Source organism: Natator depressus, chromosome 7 (genome assembly GCF_965152275.1).
Source record: "Natator depressus isolate rNatDep1 chromosome 7, rNatDep2.hap1, whole genome shotgun sequence".
NCBI classification, from domain to species: Eukaryota; Metazoa; Chordata; order Testudines; family Cheloniidae; genus Natator; species Natator depressus.
In genome coordinates, this window is record NC_134240.1 from 82,329,203 (window position 1) to 82,349,339 (window position 20,137).

Below are 20,137 nucleotides of genomic sequence, written 5' to 3' on the forward strand. Positions count from 1 at the left end.
TTAGATCGACTTACTGTGGTGTCTTCACCGTGGTGAGTTGACTGCTAACGCTCCCCCGTCGACTCCACCTGCATCTCTCGCAGCGGTGGAGTACAGGAGTTGACAGGAGAACGCTTGGGCATCGATTTATTGCGCCTAGTCTAGTCTAGATGCGATAAATTGACCCCTGCTGGATCGATTGCTGCCTGCCAATCTGGTGTGTAGTGTAGAGATACCCTTAGAGAGGAAATGCCTGATTGGCCCCAGCTCCTGGCAACCCTGACTGACTGAATAATGATGTCCTACATGAGTGCACCGAAGACAGGTTTGTTGCGTGACTATTTTCTGCCCAAAGCTCTTCTCATTCATGAAACAAGAGGGACAGGATGGATGTAGTGAAACTGCACTTACCAGGACTGGAATTTTATCTGTGTTTCCACTTTCTCTGTCCCATGTATAAGAGCCATGGACCAGAGAGGAATGGCCTAGAGTTCTTGATCATACAAAAGGGACAACTGTGGCCTCAATGAGAGAGAAGAATAGGAAATCCATTAAAGTAGAAATAATCATACAGAGGAAGGTTCGTACTCCTATTCACACCAGGGTACTAGTGCTGGGACGGGGCTTGTATACACAAACCCCTTACTCCCCACTGTTGCTACCTGTGCAGCTCCAACAATGGTAGCAACAGGGATAGCACTAATACAGATTGGTGACTGGAACTCTAGCTACTGTCTCATCTAGAAAGAAAAGGAGTACTTGTGGCACCTTAGAGACTAACCAATTTATTTGAGCATGAGCTTTCGATGAAGTGAGCTGTAGCTCACGAAAGCTCATGCTCAAATAAATTGGTTAGTCTCTAAGGTGCCACAAGTACTCCTTTTCTTTTTGCGAATACAGACTAACACGGCTGTTACTCTGAAACCTGTCTCATCTAGACGTGCTCTGGGACCATATGGTGGTTAAAATGCCAGTGGGTGTGCTACACTAGCACTCCCATCATTGCTCCCATGTGCAGAGCTGAACCAGTGGGAGCAACAGAGGAAAATTGTCGGGACAAAGGCTACTGCAAACAACCTCAGTGACTGAAAGCAGTGGTACAGCAAGGCAAAGGTCTAGGCAGCTGGATAGAAACTTGGAAGCATTCACATACCAGGAATCAGGCTCTCAGCCTCCGAGAGCAGCACTATCCATACAGCAGGGCACTAGTGGTACGATCCAGTTTCTGAGCAGAACGGATTAAAACTGCCTAGTTTTTCTTCACACTAAAATTTGGATCTGCAGCTTCAAGCTCAAAAAGATCAGCAATAGGAGTGAAAAAAACAAAAAGGAAAAGAAACTCTGAGGGGCACTGTACTCCTGCTATGCTGGAATAGTGATCTGGGCTGGTCTACGTGGAAAACTTACATCAGCATAGCTACATCGCTCCAGGGTGTAAAAAATCCACACCTCTCAGAGACGAAGCTATGCTGACGTAAGTCCCAGTGTAGACAGGGCTAGGTCAATGGAATAATTCTTCTGTTGGCCTAGCTACAGCCTCTCAGGGAGTGGATTAACTACAGCTGTGGGAGAACCGTTCCCGTCTCTGTAGTGTCGACAGGGAAGTGTGACAGTGGCACAGTTGCAACGCTGCAGGTGTGCCACGGTCATGTTTTAAGTGTGGACATACACTCGGACCCTCACACAATGGCAGGAGCAATTTATCAGTGTCCTTCGCTGAGACCTAGACAGCTCTGCCACTTAGCACAACATGACAGCACTGCAGTCTGATCAGATTGGCAATGGATTGCTGGCTGCTGTTTGAACTCCTGGACTTTGCATCCAGCAGCACCAGTCTGACAGTCCCGCACTGTTACCACCCTCCTCTGCTCTTTCACATATTTTATTTTTGCTTACATGCAAGAGAATTGTCTGTAGGAATTGTCTAGACAGTGTGGGTTAATTGAAACAGAGATATGTCATTTTCTTCTATGACTTCCCCTCACCATATCCTCATCTTTGCCAGAAGCTCTAGTTCCCCCTTTCCCCACTGAAAAGGGCCTCCTTCAGATAATGCCATCTGGTGGCAAAACACTTCTCCTCCCCCCTTCCCCAAATCCTGGATGGATCAGAAAGGGATCTGTGCTTTACCATTAGATACCTCCAGACACTTTACTCCATAGTTTATCCTAAACAGCCCCTTCACTGCACCTTCTGGAGGTAGCTTCTACAAAAGGCAGAGGGAGGAGCATCAAGGGACAAGAGCTCAATTCTCATCTAATGCCCATGTTCACAGTAAAAAGAAAAGGAGTACTTGTGGCACCTTAGAGACTATGGAGGGGTTTTAGTTGGGGGCTGAAGGTGACGGCTAGTGGCGTTCTGTTATTTTCTTTGTTAGGCCTGTCCTGTAGTAGGTGACTTCTGGGAACTCTTCTGGCTCTATCAATCTGTTTCTTCACTTCTGCAGGTGGGTATTGTAGTTGTAAGAATGCTTGATAGAGATCTTGTAGGTGTTTGTCTCTGTCTGAGGGGTTGGAGCAAATGCGGTTGTATCGCAGAGCTTGGCTGTAGACGATGGATCGTGTGGTGTGGTCAGGGTGAAAGCTGGAGGCATGTAGGTAGGAATATGTTCACAGTGTCACTTCTCTTCCCACTGGGAGCCCATCAAGGATTCTGGGATCTTACATTCCATACTACCAAGACTTGTCATTCTGCTCCTCTAAGGGCTGCTGTGCTCCATCATCTGCTGATTCTGATTCTCTCCCTTCTTCCATACACTGGGGGTCCTCTACTACATACAGTATATGATGGGGGAAATTTGCCATTTGTGCTATAAAACTTGTTTTCTGTAGGGCTTGGGCTGATATTTGATGGAGTTTTGGATTTTTGGACATTCAGTTTTACCTACCCCTCTTTCCTCTGTCTATTGAGCTGTTCCTCTCTTCAGTGGATTTATCCTCCTGTCTGGTCTAAGGTCTATCTATGTGCCTCTCTTTGATGTTACAGCTGCTCATGTCTTGGGAATTTTTTCTAGCCTATCAATTCATCTCCTCCCACCCCCTCTAGTCTATCCATTCACAGATTCATAGCTGGGAAAGGCAGGGCTTGGAAGAGATTCCCCTGCCCTGCTTCTTGCTATACACACGCACAGCGGTAAAGACAACAAAAGACTGGGAATTGCTTTGAGGGTGGTCACAATAGCAGTACAGTACTCACACATGCCCTCTTCTGCATTGATGGCTATGGGCCTTGTAGTTGTTCTGGGGATATTTCAATGATTTGGTCCCTGGACTATAGGTAATACCCTGTTTGCAGCCTGAGGGACATAGACCCACATGCAACTTCTGGTCATTGTACAAGCCTATCTTATGATATTCACATAGCCTATACAGCTGGTTCTCACATGACATAGAGCAAGCAGAAACCAGTAGCTCAGTCTGTTTCCCCTTGTCCTTACCTCACAGGAGGACTACAACTAGAGAGCTTTCTTCACTGCTTCTGCAGAACCCTCTATATGGAGCAAAACTATTCCCAAGCTGGTGCTGTCTAATGCCTGTAACCTGGTGCTCTCACTCATTCACAGCAGAGTCACCAGGCTCACTCTCAGCCACTATTTTGCTACTCTGAAACCTATTTTAAAGTGCATGCTTCCATTCATCCCACCGGGATGGTTTCTCCCACTGCACGTTCCAGGAAGTCTCTCTACCCAGCATACAGACTTCTTTGTCTGTCTGCCCCTGAACTGTGCCCCTTTGTGAAAGGTGGTCCATGGGGACAATGAGTTAGACTGAAATGCAATGCTACATCCAGCGATGAAGGAGCAAAGCAAAGGGTGTGAGCAGAGTCGGCTGTCCGGGCCCTAGGCTGGAGGGATTGGTAGGTTCTGCCCCAGCTACCAGCAGATATTGAAGTGTTTTTTTTTCTGAAACAACTAGCCGTGAAACCTTTTAATAACATAACAGAAAAGGTCAGAGCAGGAATTTCACACATCTTGAGCAAGCTGGTCTGGTATAACTTCATGCCCTCAAGAAGCAAGAGGTGCGGAGAACACATACAGTTCCCTAAATCAGTGGGGGTCCTTTCACACCCAGGACCAAGTGCTAGGAATTGTTTGGCCAATCTCCCGCTTTGTTTTGTGGCTGGTGTTTGTAAAGTATTTCAGGTGTTATGAAGGTGGTAAGGAGGGAAGATATACACTCAGAAATCATGTGCAAATGAGACAGGGCACATTGCTATTTCTGCACTGTTGACATTTTCAGCTGTAAACTTCTCCCCAGAGGTAGGGCTGTTTGAGCAGAGCCTGGCAGGGGAGTTACCAAAACAAACAAACAAAAAAGCTAAATCTACTGTAACAAAGGAAACTAATTTTCTTTTCAAACACGGAGACCTTTAAAAATAGATTTTTAAAAAGAATAGAGTTTAAAATGGAAAAACGATGGAGTGGGAAATGGATTTTACTTTCTCTCTCTCATACACATGTACACGTTCATCATGCAGGTATCCTGAGAAACCATGCCAGGGCAGTCTCTGTTGTCCCACTAACCTCTGAAACCCTGAGAGTCTTATTTTCAGAAGGGCTGAGCAGTTTAGTTGAAGTCAATAAGAGCTCTGGGTGCTCAGAACCTCTGAAGAAAACTGGTCTCCAAACTTTTAGTTAGTGGGAAGGATGGACAGGAATAATTGCAGCCCTCAGTGGGGAGAGCAGAACACTTTGGCTTCCAGTCTCATCTCTTACAACATAGCTCATCACAGCAAATTGTGCCCTTTGTTAAATATTTTAATGCAAAAGGGCTAAGGAGATTTTGAGTTTCTCTTTCAAGCAAAGCCTCCATTTTTGCAAGTGCAATCTGTTACTTGCAATAAATTTACACATGTATTGAATGGCCAAGAAGATGCAAGAACAAATGTGCAGATGAAAAATTACATGCTCAAAGTAGGTCTAGTTCAAAAATACATTATTATTGTAAATGGCTGAGGCTCAGTCTCCCAAGTTTGTAAGAGGCAGCATGGTCCAGGGGATAATTCCCTGATAATTCACTGGGCTCTCTTCCTCGCTCTGCCACTTTGTAGCCTTGGCCAACACACTTAACTTTTTTGTGCCTCAGTTTCCCCATTTGTATAATGAATATTGTGACGTTATCTAATTAAAATATAACCATGTTGATCTTTGTTGCAACCACTGTTATATATTTGTAACAAATCTTGTACAAAGGTTGTCAAGTGAGGTGTCTATGAAAAGATTATGATTTGCTGGTTATGATTATGCTATGTATATGCACGTAACATTTTTGTATTTGAAGTTATGAATATTGGCTCTATACCTGGATTTCAAATGTTTGCTCCTGGGGTAACATCCATGAGGTAGTTAGCCAGCACATCTTGGAGGGATTATTCAAATTGAGTGGCCCATCAAAAGGGCACAACTCATAATGGACGATGGGAGACGCCCATCTACACTGAGTGGGCTGTCCTGTGCTGTCTGGAATATAGGTAATGGCTTCCTGCAATGACTGAGCGAAATTGGGCATGAACATGTGACTTCCCATGTGATGCCAAACTCCATCTTCTTGCTGTAATTTTCCATAGTAAGAACAAGGGGATGCCCTCCACATGGCAAACGCTATAAAAGGCCCTGGAAACACCTCCAGTTGGTATTCAATCCTGCTTCTTACCTCTGGAGGAACTTTGCAACAAACTGAAGCTCTGAACAAAGCACTGAAGGACCCATCCAAGCTGTGGATGTACTCCAGAGACTTTACTTAAGCCAGCAGTTTATTCCATCACTGCTACAAGCCTGAACCAAGAACTTTGCCATTACTGTGTGTAATTAATTCCTTTAACCAATTTTAACTCTCACCTTCCTTTCTTTTTATGAATAAACCTTTAGATTTTAGATACTAAAGGATTAGCATCAGTGAGATTTTTGGGTAAGATCTAAGTTATATATTGACCTGGGTGTGTGGCTGGTCCTTTGGTATCAGAAGAACATATTATTTCATGAGAGCGGTTGTAAAGAACCACTCATCTCTGAATCCAGTGTTTTTGGTGGTGGTGATATAAGAACTGCAATGCCTGAGAAAACTGCCTTTATGTCTTCTTGTTAGCCAGTGTGGTGAAACAGAAGTTTACCTTTGTTGCTGGTTTGGTATATCCCAGGGGAGATTAGCCACCAGTCTTGGGATGTATCTGCCCTCTTTCTCTGCAGTTCATCCTGAATTTGGCATTCTCAGTTGTGATCCCCACTGAAGCACAGTTACAAATATAAACAATACTTTGGTGTTCTATTACAATAGCATCTAAACCCTCAACTAAAATCAGGGCCCCTTCGTAGTGGGAACTGTACAAATACATAGTGAGAGATAATCCCTCACCCAATAGGTTTACAGTCTAAACAGACAAGACAAAGGGCAACAGGGGAAACTGGCACAGAGATGGAATGGCTTGGCCAAGGTTGCACAGCAAGCCAGTGGCCGAGTGTGGAATAGAATCCCTGGTTCCCAGTCCAGTGCCTTCTTCTTGGACCATACTTCTTCTCCAACTTTTTAAAAGCACTTTTAAACCTTTGGATGAAAATCACTATATATAATTATTATTATTGCCCTTCAAGCCAGGCACTATTCATAAGATAGGCTAAATTCAGCCCTACTGTAAGAGGAAACAAACTCCCTTGACTTAAGTGGGTTGCAACACGCTCCATCAGGGCTGAATTTGGCCCAATCTCTCTCCATGCTTAAATATAGCTCCATAAATGAATGGGTCTCTTGAAAGAAAATCTTTTTCGTGCCCCGAGGGACATGCCTTCCAGCATGTTTAAGGTTCGTGTGCACACTGTGCTTCCAGGAAGCCTGTATTTTCCAGCTGTTCACATGCAGGCAAATCATTCCCTGAATTTATATGCTACGTGTATCATATGGACAGAATTAAACAGATGGATGGGAGAAGGAAGGGAAGTCCGAGAACGTGAAATAGAAAGAGTGCAGCACACGTGAACAAAATATTAGAAGACCACACAACGTTACATGGTGACTGGGGAGGAGGTTGGGCGCTCTGCAAAAGCAGCTAGACTTTCACCAAGAGCCTTATGTGGAGACGTGTATTTGAACCTGCACATACTCTGTGCAGGAAAGGGATGGAGGAAAGCAGGGAGCGGGAATAAAAGGAGGCTCTGACTCTGCTGCTTGTACCTACTGGTGATTTATAAGGGTAATAGACAGTGTTACCCCGCTGTCAGGGACAGTAGGAGGTCAAACGCTGCAGCACCGAATGGCCATCTGTCATCACAAGTGAAGTCTCTTTCTTCTCCATTTTCAGATGTTCAAGCCTAGGGAGGAGTTACAGGGAAAGGGGGAATTGCGGTAGGGAACTTGTGCATGTGCACATTTTGATTGGAAGGCTCAATTTTCTTACTGGCTCACTAGGGACTCCTCTTTTCCCTCCCCTACTCCCAAATAGCTAAATAACAGTGATGGGAGGTGTGTCAGGCTGGGGACTTGGGAAAGTGGGCTGAAAGCCCAGAATTTCAGGGCAGTTGGGAGTAAACACTTCCCCTCCTCAGGAAGTAGAGAAAAGTGGCTTTTAATCACTATTATATCATGCAGTAGAGAAAAGTGGCTTTTAATCACTATTATATCATGCAGAAGATCAGAGATTTCCTGTTCCCCAGACCTCCCCTATTTTTGAGCCATCCATGTCTCTGCCTGGAACAAGCTTTAGGCGCTGCAGTGCCAGCTGCCATTCTGCCGTCTCCAGAAAAAGGCTGACACACGTACGCTGGGGTCCTGGAGACTGCCCTCCATTATTCAAGGCAGGGAATATGCACTCACCAAACACAATGGATGCTGCAGTGAACAGAGGAACTGTTACTATGTTCACTCTTAGAAGCCCATACACAGAGGACACACAGAGCTATTTGAATCAGGTGATCACCTCAGAATTTGGGAGGATAGGAGGAGAGACAAAGAATTCTTGTTCACATTGATTCTTTAACATGTGGCTTGCTTTCTGTATTAGGTTTGTATCCGTCTAGACTTCTGTTATTCCTCTGAAATGTATGAATGTTCTGCTCTCTGATGGGATGAGGGCTAATTTTGAAATCATCCCTTTCTGCTCCCTCGACACCCTGAACCAAATCTCAGCTGAGCAGGGTTAGATAGCTCGGTGGTTTAAATTCTGGTGGCTGATCTACACTAGTGTTCCCGCTCTTGCTACCAGCTGCAGTAGTGGTAGTGCAAAGGTGGAGAACGTGAGGGGAAAATGCTAGTGTAGACAAGGCCTCTGTGACAAACGGCCAAGCCCTCTGAAACCACTGTCCTGGTGCTGGACTGTCTGTGACAGTGGGATAATGCCAATGGGACTATTACCCTCAGTGAAAGACCATCTATGATTGAAGATTAATCCTCCAGAAACCACTGCTCAGTGCTGCTGTATCTGGGATGGAAGGTAATCCCTTTGGAAACTCAGTCCCAGCATCTATCTCTGCTATAGGGCTAATCCCCTGGAGACCAGTTTTTTCTACTCTCCAGAACATTTTTATAAGTGTTTTCCCTCTACCTTTCCAAGTACAGGGGAGTTTAAGTTTAGAGAAATTACATCTTCAAAGTAGCTGTCTAAAATGCACCCACAAAATCTGAGCACACATCCACTGCAAATATAGATGTGGTAAACCCAAGACAAACAGCTACAAAGGTGGGGTTAGTAATTAGCTCCAAGGTTAAAAGGCCCCTCCCTATCCACTGAGGAGAAATAACCACAGGGCAATAAGGTTCAGCTGGAAAAGGGGTTGCTAGGGAACCAATGAGGTTCAGCTGACTCCAACTACTTGAGACCTTTTTAACACCCCCCCCCCCAGCCCCGCCTGGAAGGAGGTGGGGAGAGAGGGGAGCAGGGAAGCTGCCAGTAGGTTGTTTGCAGCAAGACACCAAACCTTCCCAGTAGGGAGGCTGCACTCCCTCCCCAGAAGGGAAGGCGAACAAGAACAAGGGACTGACTGAGGAGAGGAGAGGAGAGGAGAGGAGTAGCAGGACCCTGTGCCACCTATAAGGATTTGCCTTGCCCCAAATCTGAGTCTCCAAGGCTAAAAAGGACTGAGCCTGCTGAGGTGAACAAGGTATTTTACTGCATAGAATAGTGTCTCATTTGTGCAAAAGAGCATTTTTCAACACAGAATGGGGAATAATAGACATAAGTGGCCTTTTGCACATTTAATCCACTTTCTGCACTTTTGGGGGAGGTGTAAAGAATGTGCACTAAATTTAGATGGCTAGTTTTTAAAAATTTGTCCTTAATAATCACCCACTTCAGGTACCCAGGAAACTCTTTGAAAAAACTTAGTTTATCATTACCAAAGGCAGCCCTCCTTGCGTGGTTCATTTTGTTTGTGGAGCGTGGGACAGTTGGTGGAACAATCATGTTAAGCGAACAGTATTTCTGACACATACAGAGCGCTGCATCTCATATACAAGAAGTAGTAGTATTTTATGAGGGTTGTTAGAAGTTTGGGGATCAGCTGGGAGGACAATCTGGATTTCAACGCTAATTGCATACATTCTATGATTTATCATAGAAGATTCAACTCCTGGCATTTTGTGTTTGCTCCAAAATGCTGGCATAGCTGGAAGTTGGAAAAAAGATGCTGTAACAATCTCATTGTTTAGTGTCTGATGGCCTGACTAGCTAAACATCTGTTTGAAATATTAATAACTGTCAGATGGGAACTGCTCAGGGGCTCTGTACAGTTTCACACCATCTGTTTGTAGAGTAAACACACTTACACACCCCAAATCATTTTGTTGAAGCTTTCATTCTCTTATCTCTGTGCGTGTGTGTGTTCGGGGAGTATGTCTGTTCAGGGGCTGATGGGAGAGAACATGTATTGTGGAATGAGGGAGAACTCAACACATGTGAGAGAATGAATTCACGTATATTTAACTAAAGCAGCACAGGAGCACTCACCAACCAGAAATACTTTGAGTTTCCAGTGAAGTTATTCTTCCTAAATGGCAATTAACATCTGTTTCAAATAATTTTTAAGATGGGGTTTGGTTTCTGGTTTGCCGATTTACTCTGTGCCATCAATAATTCCTTCTTAGAAGCTAGAAAATGCATTTTCTTGCTTTTCTAATTTTCTCATTGCCCATTTGGTGAAATGAAGCATAGAACCCAGTTCCCTGCCTTTCAGTTACTTTTCTGCTTGGGTACATCTGCCCTTCTGGCTGGGAGTCTGATTTCTAGCTTGAGGAGACATACTCGCACTAGCTCACATCAATCTAGTGTGCTAAAAATAGAAGGTAGCTGCGACAGTTCAAGGAATGGGAAGGGCTAGCCACCCCAAGGACGTGCCCACCGCACATCCTACGCATATATGTGGGGTGGCTAGCCCTACCCACTCCCCACACTGCTGTGGCTACACTCTTGTTTAGCACACTACATTGGTAGGAGCTAGCCCAAAAAGTCTCCTCAAGCTGGGAATCTCACCCCTGGCTCAAAACGTAGACATATCCTTTGTGCACCAGCACCAGCCAAGAGGTCATTCGGAACATGCCTTGCTCTGGCAATGATATTTGTTAGCTAGTTCTGAAACCCAACAGGAGGGGCATACACATACCTTTTCTCTCAGTCTCTAGCTTCACCTGTTTTGTCTAGGTATTGCACCACACACTGGGGAGCAGGAACCAGACTCATCTCTACAATGACGCAGGTGTCCGGGTAGGGATGACGGAAGGCATCTTGCACCTCTCCTGATTTAGCACAGGCTAGAATAGCTGGTTCTGCCACAAAGGCCCCTACAGGGCTTTGTAGGGCCATATAATTTCAGGTCTATCTCAGCCCTCCCTGCTCCCCCTCCAGGCTTTGATATGCCCACCCCTCATCTGGCCCACCTATCCCCACCCTTGCTCTACCAATAGCGTGCCCCCAAACTACTCTTGTGCCTGGGGTTTCTGCAGAGCTGGCAGGGCTGTTCCCTAGGGGCCCTTGTGCCTGCCCTGTGGCTCCTTTGTGACAGCCAGGCCTACTATGTTTAGGCAGTTTTTCAGACTGCCTTGTTGTGAATGTGGCACCCACAATGGGGATAATCAATTCTCAGGAATAGCTAGATAAAAAGCATCCTGCACCCAGGATGTGACCAGTCCATGACCCATTTGTTCTGATGGTACAATGCACAGAGCTTTCATTTTCATTGGCGATGCATTCGGTGGGGTCAACGTATCACAGCTTTGAGGACAAGGTGTAATAAAATGCATATTGTAACTTCAGAAAATTCAAGGTTGTTTCTACTTACATGGACCCTCAAGACTGTGGTTCCCACTGTGACGTTCTCAAACAGGCTGATGTTGTACAGGACTTGGCTGAAAATGGGGCGGTTGTCATTCTCATTGATGAGGTTAATCTTCACACGAGCAAAGCCAACGTGGTCTGGCACGCTCTCGTTTGCGAACAGCTGAGCAGAGACAGGAGGCAAGCAACACAGTCGGCGGCTTCATTTGTGTCTCTTTTTAAAAGCAAAAAAAGCATCAGTGATCTCCTCTGATGCTCTGTTACTACAGCAGCATGTCTCTGGTGGTAGGCCACGCAGCTAACTCAATGCTAAACATGATGCTGGAGGGGGTTCAAGGCAAATTGCTCCCAACCATTCCAGGCAACCATGCCCGTTTACCAGACTGGAAGATCTTTGTTATACTAGTCAGAGTCAAATACTCTCCCCACATTCTTTTGTGCACTCTAACTAGCAATTAGAGTGCACAACCCAAGCCTCAGTCTTGCAATCCTGAGAATACACCAAGCTCCACTGCAGGTGAGACCAATGGTAAGGAGTTTAGAATAACCAGTCACGTACCACAGAATACAGTAGTGGTATGCACACAAGTTGTGGCAAACATCTGTTCTATGGGCATGATAGCACCGCTACTGTCTCCTCCGCCCTCTAAAGACACCCTGAGCGTGATATATCTAAGCTTCAAGCCCCAGGGTCATGGCATTAGGAGCTGCCACTATTTCACCATCGAACCAGTGAGCTGAATGGGACTGGAGCATTGGAGTTTCTGGTTTACACTTTGCACTGCTCAAGGAAGGCAAGTTTTTATTTATGCTTCTTTACTGGTGTATGAAAGCCCCTCTGCCAGGACTAATAGCAAGAGGAGCTGCTGACATGATCAGGAAGCTGCTTTTCCTGCCAGAATTTATAGCTGAACCAGACAGTGGGATGCAGCTCAAGCAGGCTGCTGGAAAGAGTTTTGCTGGCTGATAGGTGCATTTAAAACAAAGTTTTATGCTCTATAAAGCTTTTATGGTCCCACAGCGCGAGGGTGGTGGTGGGGGAAAACACATGTTTTGTTTAAGCTCTAGTAGCTGAGGCTCTAAATTTTGAAAGAAGAGGGAAGACTCAGAGCAAATATATTTTTCTTCTTCCCTTTTTGGGAGGTGGCCGGGTAAATTTTAATGCTTTTGAATCCGACAGCTCTGACTAGAGGCAGGAGCAGATTGGGCAGGTATTATAAAAGCTTGCATACGCAACTCTACTAGGGCCCTCCATCCCTGAGTTTTGGCAGGTCTGACGGTCTAATCCTGGGCTGCCTCCACAGCCCGGCCACTCCATCTCTATGCTGCCAAACAGTATGGTAGGTTTGTGAGATCAACCAATGTCCACTACCAGCCAGAACGACTGACACAATCAAAATCATATCACTTAAGTCAGGTGTCAGACTTGGCTCCCCAGAGGTGACAGGCAAGGCAGGGGTGTCAAATATACAGCCTGTAGGCAGGATCTCATTCTCAGGACCAGTTTGTCTGGCCCACAGATTCCTCTACAAGATACAGAGTTGGCAGCTGCTGGATAATGCTGCTCAAAGAAGGCAGGAAGGCCCTGGAGACAGAGTGAGAGGTGGGAAATTATGCCTGCTTGGGGACACGCAATGGAGGCCCTCATCCCTCCCCTTCCTCCTCCTTACCCCACAGCAGCCCTTTGTAGAGCCCTCAGTGATCCATGCCCTGTGCTCAGAAGAGCTCCCTTCCCCACTCTGCTGTTAACCTCACAGGACCAGCTTCAGGGAAGCAGCTCCTTCTCCACTTCCTCTCCTCTTCCAGAGAACAAGACCCGTAGAAAGAATCCCCACAATGGAGGGTGGGAATCGCCAAGGGGGAAGAGAAAACAGAGATGGGGGAAGAAAAAGAGAAGGGAAAAGGGATAGCTCTCCAAGGGTGGAAGGGAAAAAAAGGAGAGCAGGGACAGTCCCCAAGTGGAGAGAATTCCCCAAAGTGGGGGGCAGTAGGAGAAGTGGGAGGAAGGGGCTATCCAAAGGGAGGGATGCAATGAAAGGGATGAAGGTCCAAGTGTGTGTATGTGTGTGAGAGAGAGTGAGTGTGTGTGAGCGGGTGACAGACACACAAAAGAGTGATGGGGTGTGTGACTGGTCATGGGAGGATGCTCAGAGGGAGAAATAAGATGTCTTAAATCGTCTTTAAATGCAGTATTTAACTTTGCTGGATGAAGAGGCCTATTCTGCAATTGGACACAACTGCAAATTACACTCTTGCCAGTGAGCTTTGTACTTTAGGCTGATGGTTTCTCACTGAGTGAGTATGCCACTTGTGGGCTAATGCATTATCTTACTGCATAATGTAGCCCTGGGGTCCTCCCATCTCCAGCCTCTCTTCCCACTGCCCATTCACTTCATATTTGGGAGAGTTCTTACAGAAAATTCATAGCGAGGAATTGTCTCAAAGTCCAGCGGCACTGCAACTCGAATGCGGATGTCTGCCTTTCCCTGGATCGAGGTTGGAGAGATGATGAAGTGACTGGAGTTGTTTCCCACCAGGTAGACCTCAAAAACACTGTTGAGTCCCTAAGAACAACATTTCAAAATAATAAAGAGAGAAACATTAACAATGATAAATGCAAGATGTACCTAGGTCACCAGCTCAATGCAGGGATAAACAGCCCAGGCTAAATGCATGATAGGCTGAAAAATAATCCAGTGCTGGCAAATCCAACAATACATATGAATAAAAGGTGAAGGGAAATGAAATCAAGAGACAGGTAGAGAGAAGAGACAGACAGACAAATAGGAAGAGAGGCATGGAGGAGCCTGCCAGACACAAGAGAGGAGAATGGAAAGACACAGTTAATGGGGAGAAGTCACACAGCCAGAGAAAGGTATGTCTACCTGGAAGAAACATACCATTTCCTCTCTATTTTCCTGTGTCTTTTTGTTCTGCATTTGTACAGCAATTAGCACAATGGGGTCCTGATCCATGACTAGCCCCTTTGGTAATACACATTAAAATAATAATATTTCATCAGTCCCATTGTACATATGCAGGATGCAAAATATGTGGTTGGTATAATCCTGACCTTATTGCACAGTATATACATGTAAGAAATGAAGTTTGCCATATTTAAAGATACAGGATGATTCTGTACACACCACACATATTTTGCCTACATACACCATGTTATGGTAAGTATAGCAGATGTGCTTCCCCACATGTTTTATCTGTAGTTGGAGACTTGTGCGCCCTTCCAAGGAACACTACTGTTCTCCACGACTCAGCCTCTGCATGATCCGACCAGCCTTCATCATTTCAGCCTGGATCTGCATTACCAGTCCTACCCTTTACTGCCATGGTGGCAGGATGCCAGGGAAAATACAAGCCTGATGGCAAATAGACAGCACACATTAAAGTGTGCCACCCGTATGCTGAGCCACAGACAGTGCATGTACAGTATGCTGTGCTCAGGATAAACCCATAGATGGCACACATCTAGTATACCACTCGTGTGCCAGGCCCACAGACACCACATGTCCAACATACTACATGCATGCAGAGATCATAGATGTCACATGTCCAGACTGCTGCCTACACATATCCAGTGCAGAGCCTGCATGCTGCACCTCAAAACACCGCCAACTACATCACTGAGGGGATCCTTTAACCTCCAGAAACGCAAATATTGATTCTAAACAGTTATTTCTATAGACAAAGCTGCACTTTCCTCAGGCACAGCTGAAACTGGGGACTCAAGGGCTCCCCTCTCCCCAAGCTTTCTTGGGAGGCAAGCAGGAGCCTTTTCCCAAATACTGATAGTGACACTTCAGGCCCTTCCAACCAAGCAACAAGCTCCTTCCCTCGGTGCAACCCAGCAGAGCACATTACAATAAAGTTCAGAAACTGCCAGAGCCGAATTTCCAATTTTCCCCCGCATGGTCTCCGGGATGTTAGAAGGAGGGACCAATTAAATGCACGAAGGGGCACTAATAGCAAAAGCTGGCTGAGCGTGACTGCTGAAAGCAGGTGACATGCCAGAAAGTCCCCTCTCTGTTTTCCCCTCCCCCTACCAAAAAAATAAAAGATATTCCCATGAAGAAGGGGGGAGAGAGCTGAGTATTCCTGATACTTCTATAGTACCAGAGGTATGCGTGCCATGCATGGCACTTCATGGACAAATTAAGAAGACAAGCTCTCTGCCCCAAGGAGCCAACAAGCTAAATGAGACCAAAAACTATGACAGTTGATGGGAATGTACACAACAATAAAGAAAACATGAGGCAGTCTGCTCTTAGCAAAGCTCTGGTTAGAGGTTGTAGTACTGCACTTTCGAGTGCTCCTACTTTCACGTACACTAGAGATGCCCCATTGGAATTTTTTTAGAATACATTCTCAGGGAGAGGAGATGTGATTGTGCTGGAGTACAGATTAGTGAAGGATGGTGAGCTGGAAGAAGTGAGGATGAGAGAGCATTTTTCACTGGCTGGAACAACTGAATGCCACTGGACTTCCTTAGAATGAGGACGATGAGGTAAAGGCCCCCAAAACTGGGTTTGGCAGAACTGGATTATATGGAGGAAGTGGGGAGAAGTAGGAAGAAGTTCATGTATAACCCAAATGGAGGCCAGGCTTTTAGCAAGAACAAAGAAAAGTTATTAACAGATTCCTTGCTCCGAGGTCTTCTCACTTGAGTTGGAAGCTGCATCCAGAAAAGAGATGCCTTGCAGACCTCGTATCAGAGTCAATTCTACTAATGCAGCTACGCCTACAGCATCTCTGCCCCTACATAAGGTGAAGACAACTGTGCAATTACGTTGGAGGGGAACGGATACTTCAGAATGAGAGAGGCTGCAGTGTAACCCAACAGGTGACTGACCCCTCCTTTTCTGTTGGCCTAGGAATTTGAAAATGTTTTGAAAGCACATGGAGTTGGATCATCGGGAGCTGCCCACTTCTGTGGCAGCTATGGTATGTATGGTGTCCGCTGTCAGTTCTCAGTAAAACACAAGCATCACTAGTCTCATTCGATGGGCTTATTGATTCTATTGAGTCCTAAGAAGGAATCTGCAATGTGCCTCCATATGATGAGCTTTATATTTCCCACTCTGGGGAGTTGAGGGGGAGGCAGGAAGGGAGATGAAGACAAGGAAGGGAGACCAAATCAGACACTAACTCTTGCAGCAAGAGTGACTAGCGTAAAACAAGATTTGCTTGGCTTCTGCGGTTTCCTTTGCGCAGGCAGCTTACGAAGAATGTATGGGTATGTTGATACCTTTCTTTCAGCCTTCTAGATACATCATAAAGCAGCAAAAAGGGCACAAACTGAAAAAAAACCAAACAATTCCTTTGCAGGTTACATTTAAATAAGAGTACTTTTCCTATTTCTATAGCTTCCTGACAAATGCCGAGGGGCTTTTTTTCTGCCCCTCCATGCAATTTTCAATCCTATCTTAATATAGGAATTTAGTGCTTAATACCCTTTGCTTGTTTGCCTTTAACCCCTTCAGCATCCCTGGCACAGAGGGCACATGCCCAGCAAACTCATACATCACATACGCCTCCTTGCATACCATTTGTCACATTCTAGCATCTCACCGAATAGACTGTGCAGCCTGCCAGGGGCAGACAAGGGATTAATTTCCATACTTACTGTGAAACAAACACATTAACAACCACGACCAACTTCTAAATTGTGCCAGTGCAGGTAAGTGAATGTCTGGAGGTGCTCCTGCAGACACTCATCCCCGCATAGTGAATGCTGAATATACACCTACCAACACAGCTAGGACATTCTAGACACACTGGTTCTGAACCCTGCCTTTCAGGACAGCTTTTTAGAGGAGGTGGTCGAGACAGGTAGAAGGTTAGTAATGAAGCAGTAAAAGTGGGCACCTGTTTAAGAAGATACATATATGTTATGTCAGTTTATATTCTCTGCATTAGAGCACATTCAGTCTTAACACATTTGAGCAAAGGTCCTTTTTTCAGGTCAGAAAGGGATTACTAACCCAGAGCAACAGCCATGATTTGCCTACCCCAGCATGACTCAGAGAGCTAGATTTTGATATCCTGCCTTACACTTAGTGGCACCTTATTCCACAAGTGGTTCCCTTACCTTTAGTAGAGCTACATGTGGAGCTGTGTACCATCCAGCACGGGCTAGGGTATCCGAATCGGGCTCTCAGATGTTTTTCGCAGTAACCCCTCATTTGCCCTGAACACTTACATAAAGAGTGTATTTATTTATTGGCAATTCTATAGTGCTTAGCAGCATAGCAACTGAGTACCTACAAACAAGCCATACCCGAGTCTGCAGTGTCCCAACCTGGAGACTTGGAGAAATCAAGAGGATCCAGATCTGCATCCTCCAATTTTCCCTCTAAACTCTGCAGCTGTCCTTTAATGTGGAGGCCATGGCAGCCAGGACAGTGTCAAAGAAAGCCCTCTCCCCACACCTAGCTGGAGCCTCTCTCTGGTATCTTGTACCAGCATCCTTGTGTGCCAAGATACCTTTCATCACTGTAAAATGCTGTGGATTTTCTTGGAACTGAAGAAGAGTGATTTTGTTGGGATGCGAGATAAAGTTGAACATCAAAAGGAATCCCAGCATGTGTGAAAAGGAGCTGGGTGGATTAGTTCCCCTCCAGCTGGGAAAGCAGATCAGTCTGTTGATATTTGCCATCCCTAATTACCAACCACTCCAATGCCTGAGCCTCCCCACATGAAGTCTTGAGGACTGGAATTCATCTGCCTTTTGGGAAAGTTGCTATAATTTTCAATTATTTATTTATTTAGTTATTTATTTTTTGTTTCTGCCCCCATGCTGCTTTCCTTGCTCCTAGTTACTGGAGCCTTTGAACCCCCTGCAGATGGCTGATAACAATTTGAATATTTTGGATTTACTATCAGCTGCCCACCAGAAGGGGAGGGCTTAGACTGGCACACAGCTGTCTCCTCCCAGTACACACATTACCCTACAGGAAAAGAGGGAGATTTTTCTCTATTGTGTTTTTAAAAAAAGACCTCTTCCTCCTTCCCTACCCCATCCTACATATGAAGCAAAGAGAGGACCTGCGAAACGTGGGGAGACGAGCAGAAATAAACACGGTCTCTTTGGACTGTGTAAAGATTCTCTCTCATAAAGGCAGGTTCACAAATGAATCAGCTCTGGCAGACAAACTTACTTATGCTTGATAAGATCAGTAAAGGATACATGGGTATTAGAAGCATCAATTGCTTGTGACCTGCATACACTTGGGTTTAGCCCATGCCTCTGGCTGTAAAGGAATGCTGTTTACATTGGAGGCCCAACCTCTTTCTGCCATTTTCCCTTCTTTGTACTTGATCTGTTTTCAAAGACCAATGCTTTAGATTTTTTTTCACTCCTGCAAAGTAAATGCTTAAAGAAAAAAAGAAGTCGAGGTCAGCTCATAAACGACTGTAAAATAATGAACCAGCGTGCATAGCCCAGCACTTGCGTGTAACCCTATAATAATAAACCAGCCTGTGTACATTCTATGGAGGAAACAAATCATTCCAGAAAGAAACAGAGCTCAGAAATGAGCTTATTATTAACAATAAAAAGCTAGAAAATGCAATTAGTATTTATTTTAATAATGCACTCAACCACTTTAGTATCTGTGGTAGGTTCTAATGCAAAATTAAGAATTACAATTAGTTTAAACTGTGAAGCACTCCACTCACTATACAGAGCACAGGGTTCTTGGGCTTTCTTGTCCTGCTCTAGGAAGACCATGACTTTCACATGCCCTGAACAAACAAGGAGGCAGGGTATCTGTCCCTGGACCGCCTAATTCAAGATACCAACCATTCATAGAAGACAGAGGTCATTCTCGGTACTCCCTTTCCCCCACTAAAGAATGTTAAAAATTGAAAAAGGCAATAGGATAGGTACAAGCCAGGGAAGCAGCTACAAACAACTGCCTCATAGACTTTCCTCTTGCATAGACTTTTTCTGTCACAACCTGGTACCTGAACTTGCCACCTCCGATTGAAATTCATTGGGGTCAAGGAGCACAATGGGCATCCAAGGGCTGCAGCAGCTGTTGCAGCAATTAGCATTCCCTTTGCATAAATCCAGCTGTAGTAAGATCTTCCTATTTATTTAAGTAAAATGTACATAGCTTTAGTAGTGCATATTTATTAGTACAGTGGCTACCAAACTTTCTTGATTCACATACCACCCTCTTCAAAGTTGTTGTGAAGGGAATGGAAGATCGTCAAGCTTAAGAACTACAGGTTGGGGACCCTGCATTAGTTCATTCTTTTGGTGAGGATTCATCTGAGCATTATATTGTAGCCACCTTGTACTCTAGGGGCCTTTGCAATAGTTACAGTTATCAGTCTCGTATCTGTATCCAAAAATTAACCACTCTTTCCATCAAAAGAGATAACTAGCTACCCTATGCCAATAACCAATGAAAAATCCCCCTCAGAAAGTCCGCTCCTCAAATTCCTGGGGGGGAAAGATGAGCTTTGCCATGTGTGCAGACAGTAAGAGAACAAGACTCTGGTGGACCAATGGGGCAAATGAGTTCCAGCGTCAGATACACCTTCATAGAGAACATCCACCAGCAGCCCCCTCCCTCTTACAGCAAGAGGGTCCAACTTGACTGCCTCTCTTGCAGTATGGCATGAAGGGAGACAACTCAAACCACTTAGGGCTCCACTAGGCCAGGGAACAATGAATGGGCCTTGTCACTCTGGAGGCCTTGCACTAAATCCAGAGGTGAGTCTAGCTGGCATACTGGGGGCTTACTCTTTCTTGTGCTCCCCTCAGTGTGTACATTATGCCAACACAGCCTCCCTTAGACATGTGTAGTGTGGGCACAAGTAAATCTAGAAGTCTAATTGAACACAAGGGGGTCTAAGCTACATGCTGTCTCTGAACGTGAGC

At 45.3% G+C, this 20,137-nt stretch overlaps 1 protein-coding gene across 1 annotated transcript in view; it reads right to left on the reverse strand.

Annotated features, from left to right (window-relative positions):
• Positions 1-20,137, reverse strand: part of CDH23 (cadherin related 23) — a 552,537-nt gene that overhangs the window by 223,840 nt on the left and 308,560 nt on the right. Inside the window, exons 13-14 of the mRNA XM_074958929.1 lie at positions 13,647-13,796; positions 11,237-11,395 (exon numbers count right to left, since the gene is read on the reverse strand). Of these exons, the coding sequence (XP_074815030.1) occupies positions 11,237-11,395; positions 13,647-13,796 (309 nt within the window). The remainder of the gene's footprint in view (positions 1-11,236; positions 11,396-13,646; positions 13,797-20,137) is intronic.